This window comes from Alosa alosa, chromosome 5, assembly GCF_017589495.1.
Source record: "Alosa alosa isolate M-15738 ecotype Scorff River chromosome 5, AALO_Geno_1.1, whole genome shotgun sequence".
In the NCBI taxonomy this organism is placed as follows: domain Eukaryota; kingdom Metazoa; phylum Chordata; class Actinopteri; order Clupeiformes; family Clupeidae; genus Alosa; species Alosa alosa.
In genome coordinates this window covers 26,810,488-26,830,487 of record NC_063193.1, presented here as the reverse complement: position 1 = coordinate 26,830,487, position 20,000 = coordinate 26,810,488, and the positions used below count along the sequence as shown (strand labels likewise).

At 41.2% G+C, this 20,000-nt stretch overlaps 2 protein-coding genes across 7 annotated transcripts in view; both read left to right on the top strand.

Moving 5' to 3' along the window:
• LOC125295225 (izumo sperm-egg fusion protein 1) overlaps positions 1 to 12,595 on the top strand; it is a 25,075-nt gene extending 12,480 nt beyond the window's left edge. For 2 of the 6 annotated variants that reach the window (XM_048244474.1, XM_048244473.1), the window contains 3 exons: positions 2,754 to 2,916; positions 6,242 to 6,494; positions 11,503 to 12,595. In XM_048244474.1, the coding sequence (XP_048100431.1) occupies positions 2,754 to 2,916; positions 6,242 to 6,494; positions 11,503 to 11,589 (503 nt within the window). In that variant the 3' untranslated portion in view covers positions 11,590 to 12,595. The other 4 variants (XR_007193648.1, XR_007193649.1, XM_048244476.1 and 1 more) reach the window with 4 other exon arrangements.
• Positions 12,596 to 19,027: 6,432 nt separating this feature from the next.
• dusp2 (dual specificity phosphatase 2) overlaps positions 19,028 to 20,000 on the top strand; it is a 3,977-nt gene continuing 3,004 nt past the window's right edge. The window contains exon 1 of the mRNA XM_048242479.1: positions 19,028 to 19,676. Coding sequence (XP_048098436.1) covers positions 19,283 to 19,676 — 394 coding nt within the window. The 5' untranslated portion in view covers positions 19,028 to 19,282. The remainder of the gene's footprint in view (positions 19,677 to 20,000) is intronic.

Below are 20,000 nucleotides of genomic sequence, written 5' to 3'. Positions count from 1 at the left end.
CCCAAGGGGCGTTTTCCTCCACTCTACCCTATGTGCTACAATGCAGGCCTGTTAACTGTATGACAACAGTGGTTTATTTAAACTACATCATAAGAATTTATTTCGTCAGTCATCATGCTCATTTTGAAAGTTGGAAAAGTTGCATGAAAGTTCTGCTGTATTTATTGCAAACAAAATTCTGTGATTTCTCCCGCGATGTCTCCCGCGAGTCACGTCAGGCAGACTGTAGCCTGTCTGTCCGGGATGAGCTGCCCTCTGTTGTAGCTCCTCCCAGCTAGCCTCTGAAGATCACGTTTACGTAGAAAGCCAGACCAAGGGGGTATTCCATCAACCTCGCTAATGAAGGCGGCGCTTAACAAAAATAGCCTGGCTTGAACTAGCGTAGACTTTCACTTGGGGCTGAAGCCGTTCCATTAACTCAAGTTAGCGGCATCTTGGCCTCGTTTATTCAAGCGAGGTTTAGTTCAGCTTCATCTCTGCTCGTGCACGAGGTAGAAAAGTAGACCAAAACAGTAGATTGACGAAAAGACGATATATGTCGTAAAATTAAGACAATATTAGATGATTTCTGTTCGATAGGCAAGCGCCATCTACAGGATTTTCATCGAAAGTCATCAAATTTAACATCGAGAGAAAAAAATTGATTGCCTACAGAAATTGGAGAATAATCAAAGCAGACATTTAAAACAACAATGCTAATGGTTTGAAATCAATTGCGAGTTTGATTGGCTTCACTCTTGAACACATAGACTATAGCCTACAGTCTATGCTTGAACAAAACGAAAGGAATGAATAAATAGTATAAACTCAAAAACAACTTTGCCATATATTCAAAACTATCTATAGCCTACGTTCTTATATTAAAAGAGTTCACTCCAAATTATTGTCTAGGTGTAGGTGGTCACAAAATAAATTAGTATCAACATAATAGCCTATTGTCTCCCATAAGTCCCAAAGTGTTTGAAATAAAATTATCTGAAATGCAATGGCTTTCAATTCAATTTATGCCTAGTTTTTTGATCTGTGTGGCACACAGTTGATTTGACATTCATGAACAATCGCCGACACATGAAGCAGTTTTAATTATTAAGCTGCCTAGGCTACAGAATAATTATCCTTTGGCTTGCATCAGATGTCACTGAACAGCCTACCAAATGTGCATGACCCTTTATCAGCAGTAGACATATGTCTTTCATCAAAGATTATATCTAAAAATGCCATTATCAAGGTGATAAACAATGTAGCCTTAATACTTCGTATGAGAAGCGAACCTGCGAACACGCAAGAATGTAATTCCTTTCCTATACCGTCTCGCTGCATGTTACACCACCACCGAACGTAAGTGACACAGAGTAGCACGATTCCTAGAACCACATGTGAAGTTAAAACATGTTTAATCGTATAATCTTCATACATTCTTTGGAGGTAGTGAATGTGTAAATCCATGCTTGGTGCACTGTCGAAAAAAAAAACATTTCTATAGGCCTACTTCTATTTTTGAAGTTGTAGGCTACAGGTGACGAGCACAGGTTGATCGGAACCATCTTTTGGACTTCGTTTTCCGACTGATTGGTTTTTTTTTTGCAACACAGCTTAATTTAGCTTGAAAGTTAACCTGCTACGGAGCAGGTTAGTTCTGTGGCATAAATTCCCATGGTTTACCAAGCTGGGATTCACGTTAACCTCATTAATGGAACGGACTTCTCACTAAAATTAGCAAGACTTATCGAAATAAGCCAGGTTTGGCCTTTAGCGAGGTTGATGAAATACCCCCCAAGTCAGATCTGCCTCAAGTCGAACACGCCTATTGACTGGCTTTAGGAATGCCATCTCGAGCCACGAGCAGCATTAGCAGGAGGCTATTCATTGTTATTGTTTTATGCTACATGTAGCCTCTAGCTAAACGGCTGGAAAACAAATTGTTACATTGTATTGCAGGCACAGCAAGACCGTGCAATGCATGAATTGGTGACCGGATTGAAGCAGCAATGTAATCTAGTGTGTAAGAGCATTACATCAACTATAACATGACCAACACAGTATATATGCAAAAAAAATACATGCCATCTCATCTCAACTATGGGCGCAGCCATGTTTGTTGTAAATCAGATGCCCACCTCGGGTACCCTCAAGTACTCCGAGGTAAAGTGGACGTGCCTGCCCAAAATGCCGCAAGAAAGCTGGGTAATTTACACTTTCCAACTCGGGCGGCGGATTTACGAGACATTTACGAGACATCTCGAAAGCAGCATGAGACTGTGGTGGAGTCAGGCGTAGCAAAGACCGTGCAGGTTCTCTGTGTACAGTCACACAGTTGATAGCTGTGTTTATTCCGCTTGGTAATTCCCAAAGCGTCTGTTTCTGTATTTTCCCAGAACATGTATGTTACAGCCTGGGTGTCCATCATGCCTGGCTCACTCAGCCGTCCCATTATTCTTCTCCTTGGCATTGGTTGTTTTAAATGGCGGGTGTAGCTATTTCTGGGAGCGGGTGTTAGATGCATGTTAGACTGTTATCCTTATGCTATCCTTGCATCCGGTGTTTTTATTTGGAGTGTTGTTTGTAGGATTCTGCGCCATTCTCACTCAATGCAAATGTCCATCTTCATCCTCCATTTCCAGACATTATCTCTCTTTCTTTCTCTCTCTTTCATTCTCTTTTCCCCCTCTCTCTTTTCTCCCTTCCTCCCTCTTCATCTCTCTCTCCCTCACTCCTTTCCTCCCTCTTCATCTCTCTCTCCCTCTCTCTCTCAGTGTCCACACTTCCCCTGACCACCCCTCGGCCGATCATGACCCTTCCCTCGGTGCCGAAGCGTCGTGATGGCGTGATGCTGTACCCAGACACACTCCTCATCATCCTGGGTCTCCTCTCCGCCCTCAGCCTGGCCGCTAGCCTCACACTGCTCATCGCCCTCAGGTGAAACAAAAAAAAAACAGACAGATACATAGATGTTATGTTGTTGTTGTTGTTGTGGTGGTGTAGTAATTGCATTAATTGTCTTTTTGACCAAACCATGTTGTTACAGTTGCACGTTGTGAATAATTGTGCTAAAATTATTATTTTTAATATTAGTTATAAATAATGACTAACTTGTCAATATTTCTTTGAAGGCATATTTTCTTTATAATTTTGAATAAAGGCATCTTCAGTATATTTAAACTGTAACTAAACTATGACCTACAGTAACTAAAACAGAAACAGGTAGGCTACACTATCTCCATGGACAGAGAGAGAGAGAGAAAGAAAGAGAGATAGAAAGAGAGAGAGAGAGAGAGAGAGAGAGAGAGAGAGAGAGAGATGGAGATGGAGAGAGTCAGCCAGAGCTGACTTCACATCCAGTTGTCACTAGTTCTCTTCAGATTTTTGCTCAGTAAGTATAATAATGGTGGTATACTGTAAGAAAGAGAAAGAGAAATAGGCAAAACAGATGGTGTCAGTGAGGGAAATGAAGAAGCAGAGGTAATTTAATACCTGCCGCAGCCGCAAGCCAGTGTACGTTCAAAGCAATCAGGCAAATGTAAAGGGGATGGTGTGTGTGTCACGTGTGTGGGTGGTGGTGTGACAGAGACGGCACAAGCAGTGTGGGACTACACTGCGCTATGCTTGCGATTTACTGAGCAGCCAACAGTTCTCTGGAAAGCAGTCGTTTCTCAGAAGAGCTCTTCAGGTTTTTCCACCCGGTCCTGCTGCTTATACTCTGGCTGTGGCTGCTGCTGGCTGGACACACAGCCCTGCAAGTGAAATATGTGATGCTATAAAACCCTCACTACTCATCCCGAGGCCAAGGCTCTCGAGGCATACTAGAGAAATAGAGAAAAGATATTAATGAGTCTTGACTATGAAGAATTCTTGTGGAAATTCATAATAAGTAAACAGGGTGGGAATGTTTTTGTTGTTGTTGTAGGTTTTCGGTTTAATTTGTAGGTCAGCCAGAACACACGTCTGGAGAGGCACTTCAGAGAAATTAATACAAAGACACTGGGATGGATCAGTAAACACAACACAGAAAAGACACTTTAATTCAAGCCAATTTGGCGTCAGATGGAAATATCCACCTGGAGGGTATTCCATCAACCTTGCTAAAAGCCAAACCTGGCTTATTTCGATAAGTCTTGCTAATTTTAGTGAGAATTCCTTTCCATTAATGAGGTTAACATGAATCCCAGCTTGGTAACTATGGGAATTTATGCCACAGAACTAACCTGCTCCGTAGCAGGTTAACTTTCAAGCTAAATTAAGCTGTGTTGCAAAAAAAAACAATCAGTCGGAAAACGACTCCAAAAAGATGGTTCCGTCAACCTGTGCTTTCGTCACCTGTAGCCTACAACTTCAAAAATAGAAGTAGGCCTAGAAATGTTTTTTTCTGACAGTGGACAGTGGTGGTGTAACCTTTCTTTTACTGTCTATGGGTTAACGTGCAGAGAGACGGCATACCAAAGCATTTACATTCTTGCGTGTTCACAGGTTCGCTTCCCAAACGAAGTATTAAGGCTACATAGCTTATCACCTTGATAATTGCATTTTTAGTTATAGGCTACTCTTATGTCTTATGAAAGACATATGTCTACTGTTGATAAAGGGTCATGCACATTTGGTAGGCTGTTCAGTGACAGTAATATGCTTTGCCAGTGGGCTATATTATATCTGATGCAAGCCAAATGATAATTCTGTAGCCTGTAGGCCTATATAGGCAGCTAATAATTAAAACTGCTTCATGTGTCAACGATTGTTCATGAATGTCAAATCAACTGTGTGCTACACAGATTAAATACTAGGCAAAAATGACAAATTGTAAGCCATTAAATTTCAGATAATTATATTTCAAACACGTTGGGACTTATAGGAGACAATAGGCTATTATGTTGATAATAATTTATTTTATGACCACCTACACCTGAAAATGACCTGAAAATGAAAATCCTGTAGATGGCGCTTGCCAAATCGAACAGAAATCGTCTAGTATTGTCTTAATTTTACGACATATATCCTCTTTTCGTCAATCTACTGTTTTGGTCTACTGTTCTACCTCGTGCACGAGCAGAGATGAAGCTGAACTATACCTCGCTTGAATAAACGCGGCCAAGATTCCGCTAACTTAAGTTAATGGAACGGCTTCAGCCCCAAGTGAAAGTCTACGCTAGTTTAAGCCAGGCTATTTCTCTTAAGTGCCGCCTTCATTAGCGAGGTTGATGGAATACCCCCCTGGACCCAGAAGCGCATTAGTCACAGCCCAAAAAGTATATGAGTGGGTGGACAGAAGGCTCTGCATTCATAGCCAACAAGCGATTCCAGGAAGAGTATTTTGTCTGGGGCACAACCTCGGCTTACCCTGTCTGGGCTCTTAGGGCATATTCATATCTTTGTAAATACACTTTTTAAAGACATAGAACACAGAGATACCCATGTGCATCACATCAAACTATTCAGGACCTACCTCTGTAATGAGGCACCTATTTGACACAACACTGTGAAAAGACAGCCTGGGTGAACCTAGACGAACCTGTTTGCAAATTTGTTTTGCAGGTCAGTCCGGATGCTTTTCCCATTGAAGCCGATTTCCGAAATGACCAAAAACCTAGAACCAATCATGACCACTTGTCTGGCATAGGGCAGGTTTTATATCATGACCGACGGACAGAGGAGTACAGTTAGCAGTGCTGTTCACAACCAGATTTGAGAATGGTCTGGTGACAGGCTAGTGAAAATATATCATTTATCCCTAGAGCTGAAAAAATGATTTTAGAAACTTGGTTAAAGGGAAACTCCTGATAGTCTGGGACCAACACAACACACATCAATTGCTTCAGTTTCGAGTAAGTATAGACCCTACAGTAGTAAGAATAAGTATAAACCTTTGATAGACTTGAGTAGGAAGAGACCCTTTGGTTTTTGTTAGACCGGAGTTTCTATTAAGCAGGCACAGCGGCCATGATGATAATACTATTTATCCATCCACTAACCCACATGGCCCTGAGGGGGCAGTGACCAACGACATGGCCATGTTTACAGACAACATGGAGAGAGAAGACATTATCCATTTAGATGCATAAAGATAGGTTTTTTTATACCACAATCAGAAACCTTCAGAACTGGCCACACCCAGTTCCCTATAAGGCAAATTTATTGTCCAGGCAAAACAAAATTGTGTTATCTTGGGTGTCACATACATTGCTGTACACATCATAATTTCTGTAAAGATGTTTGTCCCATTTTTGTCACTCTTTCTGATTGCCATGGCCAGACCCTTTGCTGTGTCCAGCAATACTTCTCATCTGAGCCTCAGAAGAGCCTTTACAAGTCTAATCCCACCACAGATCCGCACACAGTCCTGCACAGATCCTTTGTTGCAAAGCGGGCTTCTTCATGCGTGTGTTATGACTGCATCTCTCCAATCAACTGAGCATGTTGCATTGAAAGGAGACACTTGCACTTACAGCCGGAGTCCTGATGGGGGTGGTGAAGGTTCTCACCACTGGGCAAATCAGTGGACAATGGTCAGTCATCTTTGTTTGTGGTCCCTGTCAGTCTTAAAGGAGAATTCCGGTGTGATATTGACCTAAAGTGTATTGAAACATGATACCGAGTGTGAACGTATGTCTCATAGCCCATCTCGGCTTGTCCCCTGCACTCCAAAATCTGGCGCTAGTTAGCCGATGCTACCAACAGCTTTGTCAATAGTGGTGCTTCGGCATCGGGCTAGCCATGCAAATAAATCACTGTTTTACACCCATTTACGAGGCTCAATGTATCTTGATGGCTTCAGCCATCTTGAATTTAGTCACGATAAGTCGAGCAACGAGTAAGAATGAACAGGTATGATAAGGGATCAGATTCCAAAAATAATTCAGTGGAAATGCATGGATTCCAGTTTCTTCCAGTAGCAGCAACTGGAATCCATGCATTTCCACCGAATTATTTTTTTTTTGAATCTGATCCCTTATCATACCTGTTCATTCTTACCGCTGCTTTCGGATTTATCGTGGACTAAATTCAAGATGGCTGCAAACGCTAAACTTCGGAAGATACTGTCTGTATAAATCGCCTTGTAAGTAAACTACCAGTGCTTTTTCAAAGTTCTCAATGTCTCGTTTTAAATGTCAGGGCCCTCGGAAGTCTACCAATGAAGTGTGGAGATGCATTGAGCCTCGTAAATGGGTGTAAAACAGTGATTTATTTGCATGGCTAGCCCGATGCCGAAGCACCACTACTGAAAAAGCTGTTGGTAGCATCGGCTAACTAGCGCCAGATTTTGGAGTGCAGGGGACAAGTCGAGATGGGCTATGAGACACACTCGGTATCATGTTTCAATACACTTTAGGTCAATATCACACCGGAATTCTCCTTTAACGTTGTTTTGAACTGTGGACAGCAACAATAACACAGAACATTTATATAGCACTTCATTTATGCACCCAAAGCTCTTTACAGTGAAGGGGGCAAACCTCACCTCAGGCATCATGTGTAGCACCCATCTGGGTGACACTCGGCATTCGGGATTCTGTACCAGGACCCTCACCACACACGAGCTTGATGTGAGCTTGATGTGCAGAGTGATTTGTAAACCTAAATGAACTTGCAGATGAACATGGATTGAACATTTCCTTATATTGCTTATTGCTGTAAGTCGCTTTGGATAAACACGTAAATGTATATACTGTAGCATAATAAGGATACCACATATGGTTATGCTTATGGCTATGGTTACGCTTTTGTCCAAAGCGACATACAGTACAAATACAAAACAATACTGTATAATACTTAAATTTAACAGGGAACAAATTAAGATGTTGGTCAGACTGTAAGGAGAATAGCAATAATAAACAACAATGTCAATTAAATCAATAGCCTAATGAAATAAACTATGGAAATGAGGGAAAATAAAAAAATAGCAGTAATAAACAATAATCAATAATGTCCATTCAATCAATAATATAATAACAATAACATGGTAAGACATGTCTCATGTCCCACATATCCCACGGATACCATGTATCCCTGTGGCACACTGTAGCAGTTAGAATAATAATAAATGATGATAACCACTGAAAAATACTCCCATATAATCCTACCTGTGTCGTCATACACACACCGTTGCGTCTAGCTATACCCCTACACCCTACCTCCCAAAGCAGCGTGATTTAGAGATCACATCTAATGGCTGATCGTGTCTGAATGACGTCAGTGCAGCGCACACTACAAGCATTGGCCGCGTGTCTGCTCTGCATACTAACCAGGCTGGCTACTGCGCGGTCCGTGACATGAGAAGTGGCTGTGCATTAAGAAGCGCCCAGAAGACTGACTATTAAGGTTTTGCACCTACGTCATAATGTCATGTGACCGTTTGTTTACAACTAGAGTGGTAGGCAAGAATGGTAGGCAAGGCACTGCAGAGAGTGGTAGGCAAGCCTACAACAGTCGGTTGCATAGGCTACACATAGTTACAAATAGCTTCAAAATTGAAATTTTAATATCAAATATTGACCGGGATGCCGAACACGTGTGTAGGCCCTAACAGTTGGTTTTACAATAAGAAGCAAAAAGGCGACGAACGACCGTTCCGACGCCTACCTATCCTCATGGTTGTGGAGGATGATCGTTAGCAGCTGTGAAGTCTTTTATTCTCAAGATAGCCTAATGGTGTAGCCTACTGTCTACGAAGACGTAGGCTAAAATACTACTATCTACAGTCATCCAAAAATGAATAGCCAGAGATAGGCTATGAAGGGAAAAAGTGCAGCATTTTAAACATGGCAAGATTATTTTTACCGGAACAGTTTGTTCTAATTTGTCTCGTGAAATTCGTGCTTGTGGACATCAATCACCTATCTTCTGTCCTTCTATTTCAAGTTATCATGAGTGTCATTTGATTATATAATCACAACAAATGCTAATAAATGAAAACAGAATAGGCTTATGTGCTATAGGCTAACGTTACAAGTCAGGCTAACTCCCATATGTCAAAATAAACTGATTTGATCCTAATGGTTTAGCGATCACACACAACAACTTAACACAGCAACCTCAAACACCACTGTTGAACCTAGGCTACTGCTTCAGTCATGTAAGAAATAAGCAGTTTATGAATTATCTTTATCCGTTTAATCAAGTCCACATGACCAAAATAACAACATATTTAAAGGCTGAGCTAGCATATCAGCCTAATATAGGCGATGCTGCAATGGATAACTAACAAAGTTTCATACAATTAATGAACTTTATCACTCACATTCTGAGTTTTTCTGGGTGGTTATATATCCATGCAGATCGCCTTCAATAAACCATCGCTGTTATATGATATAATATGTTACAGGATTCATGACTAACGCCATTAATGTTCCATGATGCTGACTGACTCTGGCTATAACAGTAGGCTACCGTTTTAACGTCTGCTGAGTCTACTGCCTACCAAGACCTGTCGCTGTTCAGTTGAAGTTAAATGATCAAATATTGTTTGATTTTGTGTCAGCTTTCAGAAGGAAGACATGTTCCTTTCTGGTCAAATTTCACAGCTTCTAAGAAAGGCTATTGTCTTCGTGGTAAACCGAGTTTTGAACAGAGAAAAAAAGTTAGGCTACCATTAGGCTACATGCAGGTTCTCCCATAACGCTATCGATACAGATCAATGCAACAAATCAGGGCGATTTTAGCGAAAACAACGCTCCTGTGACAGGCTATCAAATATTGAACAATGGGATAACGTTTCATCATCACCTTTATTGATGCCTGAAATGTTGACATTGCTGAAATACAGAGATGTAGCCTACTGAGAGGCAGCTGCAGACAACGATGTTCAATGGGTTCAACTTGTCCCTTGCCTACCAGCTGGATGTAAACAAAGCTATAGAACCTAGAATACGTCACATGAAAAACGTTAATAGACCCTTTCAAGAGAGTTCCATTATCAGCATCATAGTTGGCCCCACAAGGCTTCCGTTTTAACATTCCATATGTTATCTTAATGCAGAGGAAGTAGATTGGGGCCCAAATAGAATGTTCAAGCATTGTTTTTGTTTTTATTGTTGAAAGGGTCTATTGGCTACTGCATGGCCCGTGACATGATAAGTGGCTGTGCATTAAGAAGCGCACATGCACGAGACTGACCATTACTACTCCGCTTTCTCCCTCTGGAATGAATGAACTGACCGGTCCTTTGTTTTTTTGGTATGCAAGAATGTCTACATGTACTGTAGGTGTCGTTCCACATGCAAGTATTTCTTTTAAGTAGGCAAATGTGGCCACAGTATCAAAAGCTAGAACCAACCTTTCTGTGCTCCGTCACATGGGTGTTTTTTTTTTTTTATTTCACATAGACTGATTGGGCAGGGTCCAAGTTTGATTATTTTCTGTGCCAGACCTGTGTTCATATGAATGTTGGCATTACTCAAACCAGCCCAGCAGGCTAACAAGAGAAGAGTCAAGCTCCTTCAGCTCCTGCATCTGCTCGAGACTCGGAGTCTTCCAAATCTATGCTGAGCACACAGACACTTTCCCCAGAAGATACATTAATAATGAATGTGTTGTAGACAAACTCCAAGAGAATGTCCCAGTAGTGTACTTATGCTAAACGCATTGACTAAATACTTATTTTGCATCAAATACTGCTTAGCACTTCAGTTTATGTCAAAACCAAAGCACTCACTCGGATTAAGAAGAGCTTCATTGTGGGGTTTTGTTTTCACTACCTCCAGTTTCATTTTATCCCTTGGAATAAAAAAAAATATATATATAAAAATTTTTTATACACATTATCCTCCCCCACACCCCTAACCCACAGCTTAAATATACAGTTTCAGCAACTCTGAATACCACAGAAGTGTCATGTATTAATAAATGTATTCTATTTTTCAAAAAGGTTTTTACTGTAGCGAACCTGTATGGCCAGGAAAAACAATCAATTTAATGATTAATGATGACTGAATTTATTAAAGAAATTAGTTTGCAGTATTTATCCACATGTAGTCTTTGAAATATTATAAAAACTCACTGCCTCGAGTAAGGGACGGGTACAGATTAGACTTAATCAGTCTCCACCACAAAACAATCCCTGCTTTATAAAGTTAATGAGAATCATGAATGAGAAAGCGTAATGAGAATCATGTGATTTTGTGTTCAACTCCCACTGATGTTCTGTGTCCTTGTCTAACTCTAAGTCTGCTGAGTAAAATGTGTCTCTCACTTGGTACTTGTTACACTGTTACATAAGAACATCTGTAAAAAGGAAAACATTAAACTGAAAAAAAAAAACAACAACAAAAAACAAAAACAAATACATGGGCCATTTTTCTAGCACTGGCTGTTGTAATAGATCAAAATATGGAAAATAAAATATGGTATAAATGTGTGTTGAGAGAGAGAGAGAGAGAGAGAGAGAGAGAGAAAAAAAACAGTGGTTGCTTGACCTTTAGTCATATCCTTTTTTTTTATTTTCAAAGAAGCCGTTACAGCAGTGGTGAGAGAGTGAGCTTTTTAATCAGCGTCATATTGTTCTCTCTCTCCCCACAGCCGCATGATGCTGAGGCGACAGAGTCACCGGAAGGAGGAGTGGAGGGGAGGAAGAGGAGGAGGAAGAGGAAGAGAGGTGTGAGATGATGACACCGCCAGAGATAGCATTGAGTGAGAGACAGATAGAGAGGAGATAAAGTTATTCTCGTACGACTTCTCTTCAACGTTGTATTTTCTTGCAGTGTCATAAGTACAACACAAAGGGCCACACTGTGTCAGAACTGTTCTTAAATTCAGTAGATTGAACTGAGTTTAGCTACATAATTTCGAGCAGTGCAAGTCTTCTACCATAGAATGCCTCTGACTTAATGTTGTAAATGTCAACCGGGTTGTAGCCAGAGTTAGAGATGTGGTCTGATTGGGTTGATAATTGGTTTGTGCTTTTTCTCGTTACACAAAATGATCTGATCAATGTGTGTGTGTGTGTGTGTGTGTGTGTGTGTGTGTGTGTGTGTGTGTGTGTGTGTGTGTGTTTGTGTGTATGTGTGTGTCTGTCATGCCTCTGAGGCAGCTCCCATCACAGACATTGTTTGGTGCACAAAAAATTAGTCTCAAGCTCTGAAATCGAACCATTTCATTCAGGAATTAGATAGAGACAGACAGAGAGAAAAAGCCAACACAAACACAACAGTGAGGGCATGCTTTCATGAATGAACAGTGGGCTGGTGCAGACACGTGTGTGAGAGGGAGGGAGAAGATCAATCTCGTGGATTACAACGTTTTTCGAGAATTAATATTCCGCATGCCGACTCGCTAATCCGGGATTATCCACTCTCGAGAGGCGAGGTCGACCCGGCAGTGACCATGGGAACCAGATAAACCACTCCACTGTTTATTTTGGTAAAGATCCCGTTTTTTTTTTCACAGAAAAAGGGGGGAAAGTAATCAGACAAGTCAGAAGAAGCTGACCAAAATCTCCAGTCTTATCCTGTGGCCCTGAGGGTGCTGGCCCACCACAGTCGAGCCTGTCAGCAAACTGCAGGGGTAAATTTAGGGGTCATTTTGGCTGGCGTGTTTTTAGAAGGACCTCGTAACAGGAAGTGTGCAATTTCAATATGCACAGAGCAGCACTGGGGCACAGGAAATACAGACATCCCCACACACACACACAATTACAAACTTCACATCCTCAGACATGGGGTTTTAACTTAACCAAACACACACACACACACACAGACACACACACACAGACACACACAGCCACAGTGTTATTTTTACTTTTGCTCTAATTTGTCTAATTCCCTCCTCTATGTTGAGTCACCATTGGCCAGCCGGCTAGGAGAGCTGTGGATAAACCCAAACCTGCCCCTGACCTGGCAGATCCAATTCACACACTGCTGTTAAGAGGGCCTTTTTTGTGTCACTGGCACTCTAGGTATCTAGTGCCTTACGTGGCCAATACCAAGAACAACATCACATCTGTGACAGAGGACACAAAGTCAAAGTCAGCTTTATTGTCAATTCCTTCACATGTTCCAGACATACAAAGAGATCGAAATTACGTTTCTCACTATCCCACGGTGAAGACAAGACATATTTGACCAATTTTAAGTCCACAGACAACATAACATTCAAGTAAACAAAAAAGTAAGTAAATAAGTGAATAAGAGGGCACATATAATAATTGAAAAATAAGAGCAGCAAAATTTTTTGAAATTGTGCATAGACAGTCAATAAAATACTAGTGCAAATACTGTAAAATACTATAAAATACTGTTTGACCTAAGTAATAAAGAAAGTGGCATAGTGGTGCAAGTTATTGTAAGAGCAGCAGAAGTGTTGTGTTTTCAGGACAACAACACCAAGTTGTAAAGTGTACAAGTTGTGCAAGTGTTCAAGTGTGCAGGTGGAGTAGTGCAGGCGGCCATTGTGGGTCCAATGTCCAGGGTGTTATGTAGCTGAGGGTGGAGGGGGGAGAGGAGGGAGAGAGTTCAGCATCCTTACAGCTTGGTGTATGAAGCTGTTGGTGAGTCTGGTAGTGCAGGGCGCAGGCTTCTGTACCTCTTCCCAGAGGGCAGTAGATCAAACAGATTGTGAGCGGGGTGACTTGCATCACTCACAATTTTGGTCGCCTTGCGGGTGAGGTGGGTGGTGTAAATGTCCTTCAGGGAGGGGAGTGAAGCACCAATGATCCTTCCAGCTGTGTTCACTATGCGCTGCAGGGCTTTCCTGTTGTATTCAGTGCAGCTTCCGCCCCACACAGCGATACAGCTGGATAGGATGCTCTCAATGGTGCCTCGGTAGAATGTGGTCATGATGGCTGGTGGAGCACTTGCTCGCCTGAGTTTTCGCAGGAAGTACAGGCGGCGCTGAGCTCTCTTCGCCAGTGATGCAGTGTTGGTGGTCCAGGAGAGGTCTTCACTGATGCACACTGTGCTCATTGCGTGTAGGAGTTGTCATGGGTCACAATCACAGTCATGGACCACTGGTGGGTGACTGATGAATGTCGCATGATTGATTTGTATTTAGAATGATACCATTCTTACGATGTTTGATTTGTATTTAGAATAATACCATTCTTACGATGTTTGATTTGTATTTGGAATATTCACCTCTTACAGTGCTTGTATATATGTTCGACTGTAAGAGTTCATCCATAGGCAGGGACAGAAGGTTCTATAACAGCTGAAGTCATATACAGCACTCAGCCTGGCTTCATGCAGTACTTCCTCTGAAACATCCCACGTCATTTGGAACAGCAACAACAAAACAATACCCAAGCATCGTGTGAGTTGTGGGAGAGGGAGTGATTGTATCTCAACAATGACTTTAGCGACAAAGTTTCAAAACTCATGCACTGAAAAGTCTAAAAATGGTATCGGATGTGTCTCATGTAACATTTGTGATGTTTTCATTTATCTCGTGGCACAAGGACATGTTAAGTTACATTAACAAAAAACACAAGAAGGAAACAGGGACTTTGGTCAGTGCACACACCTTGTAGTTTGATGTGTTTATACTTTTTTGGGGTGTACAAAAAGTATTACATCCAAATATTTGATCTATTTATATTGACACTAATATTATTATAAATAATAATAATATTAGTGCCAAACAGCATCACTACTTTTCACCTTTTTACATAAAACGGTTTCTAACTCAAAATGCATCTGCTGTCTGTGTGTCTGTAGTATGTTAAGGTGTACAGTAGGTACATTTTATTTTGATAACTATATATTCTTTATACTATAACTATAACTTTTTAAAATTCCTAAATAGGTGTTTGTATTTTTTTTTTGTTGTGGAATGTAAGATGATTGACATATTTGGTCACTGTAGCAACATCAGCATGTTTTCCCTTGCATCAGTGACACCTATGCAGGAAACTACCCTGCTGCACACTTCCTGTTTCTCCAAACCACAAACTACACCTCAGTTGTCACATGAGCTGCTGTAGTGGCATACACAACTGTAAGTGTGCACAAACATGTATACACATGCACGTATACACATTCACATACACATGCACGTATACACATTCACATACACACACGTATACACATGCACATATACCCACGTATACACATGCATATACACACACATATACACATGCACATATAAACACATATACACATGTTTACACATACACATGTATGCCTTAAAAGTAATGGTCACATCCGGAAGATAACTATTGACAACTATTTTGCTTTTTGTACATCTATTAGGCTGTAATACCACCAATCACTGTTTATTTTTTCTACCAAATGGTTCAGATGTAAATAAATGGTAGAAGTGAAGGTTGTGAAAAAGTGAAGGAATATGGCGCAGATTAGTGTTATTTATACTGAAAAAGGTGATAAAGATGGGACAAGGAAAAATAACAGCATCACCAACACGCTAATCACGAGAGAGGCTAGCCCAGATTTTTAATGGCTAAGGTCTAAAACTCAAAGGACAAGTCAAAACTATTCAGTGGTATGGATGTGAATCAGTCATGAACTGCAGTTTAAGTTAACATGAACTGCATCATAAAACAGCAAATGATCATAACTGTTTTGACATCACTTGGTTGAGCAAATTTTCTCTGCAAATTAATTGATGTGTTATATGACATCCTGATGTGACATATGACACAACAATATTATATTGTATATTATTGTATATTGTATATATTGTGTTTTATAATTTATATTGTATAATACAGTATTTTGCACAAATAAAACTATTTGGCTCAGAAAACCTGACAGACACTATTCCACATGTATGACTCAATTTGTAAATGTACTTATTGAAATGATTGCTAAAATGCTGAATGAATGATTGAATGAATGAATAAATGAATGAATGAATGCTGAAATGACATGGCATTCAATGTGGTTTCATACCTGTTTTTTAACAGGATATGACATGACAAATGGTTGAGCTGACTATTACTGTAATATGAAATACTGAAAACTCAAATTGAGTCAACTCTTATCTGATCTAGAACAACTAGTTTCAGGTCAAATAAAGGCTAACTTTAGATTAATTTGAGGCTGATAATTTTATGAGCTGTATATAAGAGTAGCTGGATACGTTGGCTTGTTGAGGAAATGCAATCTTTTTATGGAGTATTAATTGAGTACATTTTAATATTCTACTGTAGGTACAGTACGACAAAAAATCCACTTTTGGAACTTTTCCGACACCTCTACAGAAATTAGATTTTCAGCACAGTCTGACTATACTGTAACAACTAACCTTTTTAGGAAATTTGTTAAGGGCTGTTGTACTTCCCCGTCTACCTGTGTTAGTTTCTATGCTGGATGAATGCACACTGCACACTAAACAGGTGAGATGAGTATCTACTCTGTGTTGTCTTGAACATAGGACTTGCAAGAAATATCCATTGTTAACACCATTCTTAATTCTTAGTGCTTCAAATAACCTTTGTCCTTGGCTTACGAGCCTGTGTTTTGTTGAAACATAGAAAAGCTGACACAGTCGTAATCCCCCATTTTGAAATACTGTTGCTCATGATATGAACATTTCCAGAGAAGTGTCCGTAAGTAGCGAAAAAAGTGCACACTACAGTACTGTAAACAAAGAAGCAGAATGGAGAATGTGAAACTCACTGTACGACTGACAAGGTGCCACACAGCCACATGTAATCATACATATAGACATACAACACTGTACATACATACAGTACAGTAACTGCATATAATAGCTGAGAAGCTTTTTTTACGTTGTATGAGTGTATGAATGAGTTGTATTGCATAAATGTTTGACATTGTATCATTGTGACATTGTATGAACAAAGACACTGACAATCAAAGCGGGGGTGAGTGGCGAATGAGTGGGTGAGTGGCTGTGTGTGGGGGCAATGGAGAGAGAGAGAAAGAGAGAGATAAGCAGACCACATCCAGGCTGGTGAGAGACGGGTGGGAGACGACGCAGAGAGGTGGGTGAGTGTGTGGGAGTGATGAGGGGAGTAGGTGGGAAGGGCCAGAGAGGAAGAGAGGAAGAGCTTCCTCCTGTAGGAGGGTAGGGGATTTTTCTTTTTTCTCTTTTTGTGTGTGGTCATGTGAGGGGCGGCTGAAATGGTCACGGTTTGACTTTGCCATCGTGCGTGTGTCATCCATGGGCGGATAGAGGCCATTGAGTGCACTGTGGTGTAGAGGCACATGATTACGCATTCGTGAAAAAAACAAACAAACAAAAAAAAAAACAATACTGGGTAGTCCCAGACTAGTCATCACACTTTTCTTAAAACTCCACAGTCTGGGACACTGTGAATTCATTTCCAACCAGTTTGCAACGTTTCAATCTGAAACAACAAACAAACACATCATATAGAGCCAAATGGGGGAAAGAAGGGACGTCTGGTAGCTAAAACTCTTTGAATCAACTGTTAACAGTCTGCAAGTGTGCCTTGGGTTGTGTTATGCATGGCTTCATAACACTGTTTGTCATTCAACTAATCAGCCAGTGGCCCGTCGAGCCCCCGTCACAACCTCTGTTGTGCAGGCTTACAGTATTAATCATGTATGAATTAGATCATGGTTTATTCCTGACTTGTATTGCCGGGGGTCTTGGGGAGGAAACAGTTCCCTCTCATTATTGATGTGACTATACAAAAAGAGCTGGTGTGCTATGAGGCAATGGTTCAAAAATATTTAAAAGGTTACGCTTTGAAAGTAAAACTATGACATTCCACATTGTCAGAGGACCTTTAGATCAGATTAACAAATTACTTGAGGGACCAGGACAATGACAGAAAGAGAGAGAGAACAATAAGAAGAAAAAGGCATAAATAATTGTCAAGGATATACTGTACACAGGAGTAGGAGAGACAGTGATGGAAAAAAACAGAGAGAGAGAGAGAGAGTAGGGGAAAGCGGAGGTTTGTGAATGTGACCTCAGATTAGAGATTGCTGTTTAAGATTACCAAACCCCACAGCACTGGATAATACCTAACCTAATCCAACACATTCCAAGCTCTGTTTTTCTCTGGACCCAATATATCCCTCTGTCTTTCTGTCTATCCATGTTTCTCTCTCTCTCTCTCTCTCTCTCTCTCTCTCTCTCTCTCTCTCTCTCTCTCTCTCTGTGACTTTTACTTGCTTCTACCAACATGACAACTGCCCTGTTTTCCAAATGTACCGTTGCACTGGGAACACAGGGAGGTCTTTGTCAAGCGGGTGTGTACGTGCCGGTGTGCACGCGGTGAGCAGGATAGGCACTGCCCTGCAAAATCGATGCCTCTGTGGCCTAGTTAGGCGACAATAGTGGCTAAAATGGAGTGACATTGTGGCTGACAGCAGGGCACTCCACTGGCTCAGTTTGATTGAACTAATGAATGCACTGATTTCAGCAGCAGGAGGGGGATCAATAGCTGCCGCTTAGCTTCGGCTCACTGGCAGAGGCCATTGGGGAAGCTGTGTCTGCAGACTGCAGCAGGGATATCCCTATTGTGTGGCAGTTACTACTCAGCCGTTTATTTGGATATCCCATGTGAGCGAGTTAGCAAGGGGTTGCATGCAATGTGTGTAGTTGGGCCTCTGTTCAGCTGCTGCCCACACAATAGTAACATTAGATGTGGTTTGGCTGCCTTGTCTACTGATGGTATGGTCTGCGCGGTCAGGTCTTGTTTGCATCTATTCTTTGTCGTCTCATATTTCAGCTCTCCCTCTCTCTCACACAGTGACTTGACATTTAGGGGATTTAGCTGTGAGCAGTGGAAAACACCCTTATTGATACCATTCATAAAGCTTTTTCAATGAACCCGCATATTTAGATTTGCTGCAATGCTACATTGTGTGAATGTGTGTGTGTACTGCCTGTGGTGCTGCCTGTGGGTGCCTGTCACGTCATCCTGCCAAAAAACACGGGGGTTACCCCCACTACCACGTGCCAATAGGAAAATAAGGATGTTCACGTCAAAAGCCAAATTAGGTCTGCCGGCGCAAGCATTTTGTCCATATATGGTGTTCCGGCTGTGACGCAGTTTCCTTATGTGGAAAAATGAGGCGGGACGGTGTCAGCTCTCTCAGTACAAATACCTCCAACCCCGCCTCTCTAGTGGAATCACAGCTGTTGACATTGAGGGACAATAGAAAACTGACGTCTGTTTGAATACTCTAAATAGTGAAATTCAATTATGAAATGTCAAAAATAGCCTAAGCACATTGAAATAATCCTCAAGTGTTTATCTTCACTGAAACGTCTGGCGTATTTTCAGTATTCTATTCAAGTACTGAATCTTTACTTTTTGTCCAAATAGAAGTTGTTCAAGCGCGCTTCATTCTTCAGTAGTCTACACTTAAAATCAAAAGACATATACAAACTAAAACCAATCATGGGTAATAGCGATTTTTTGGAGATATCAGCGAGTGAGCTAGTGCACATCCTTGGGACCCCAGCGGAGTTGTTCACCTCTGGCGGCTGTGTGGTGTTGGACTGCAGACCTTTCCTCGCCTATTCAAGGGCTCACATTCACGAGTCTCGCAACGTTAACTGGAACTCAATGCTCAGACGGAGATCCAAAAGTGCGGCGGTGAGCCTAGAATGGCTTGTGCCTGACAAGTCGTTGCTGGGTCGGCTGCGCAACGGAGATTTCTCGCCAGTTGTGGTGTTGGATGAAGGCAGTAGATCGGTGTCCGAGTTGAAGAGTGAGAGTCTGGCGAGTTTGCTCCTCAGTGCGCTTCAGTCAGAGGTCCAAGATTACAATACGCAAATCTGCTTTTTACAAGGTATGTATTTGATCACTTGTTGGTTAGAAGTCTAGTAGGCCTACACAAAATACAGTTATATTAATTGAACAATGTCAAATAGGCTACACAAGGAAATACTATTCCTTTAGGGTTCTTTCAAGTCTTCTGCTCGAAGTTAAACTACAACACAAATTTGGCTGAGGTTGAAACATCAGGTTAATCAGGCTTTATTTGAGAGAATACAAATTGTTTTTCCCCTCGGCCTACGTCATTTGTATGCTATTGCTATTGAAAACCATTGATTATTGTTATTATTATATTAGCCTATTATTTAACTCGGGCTACTCGCCATAAGATAAAACA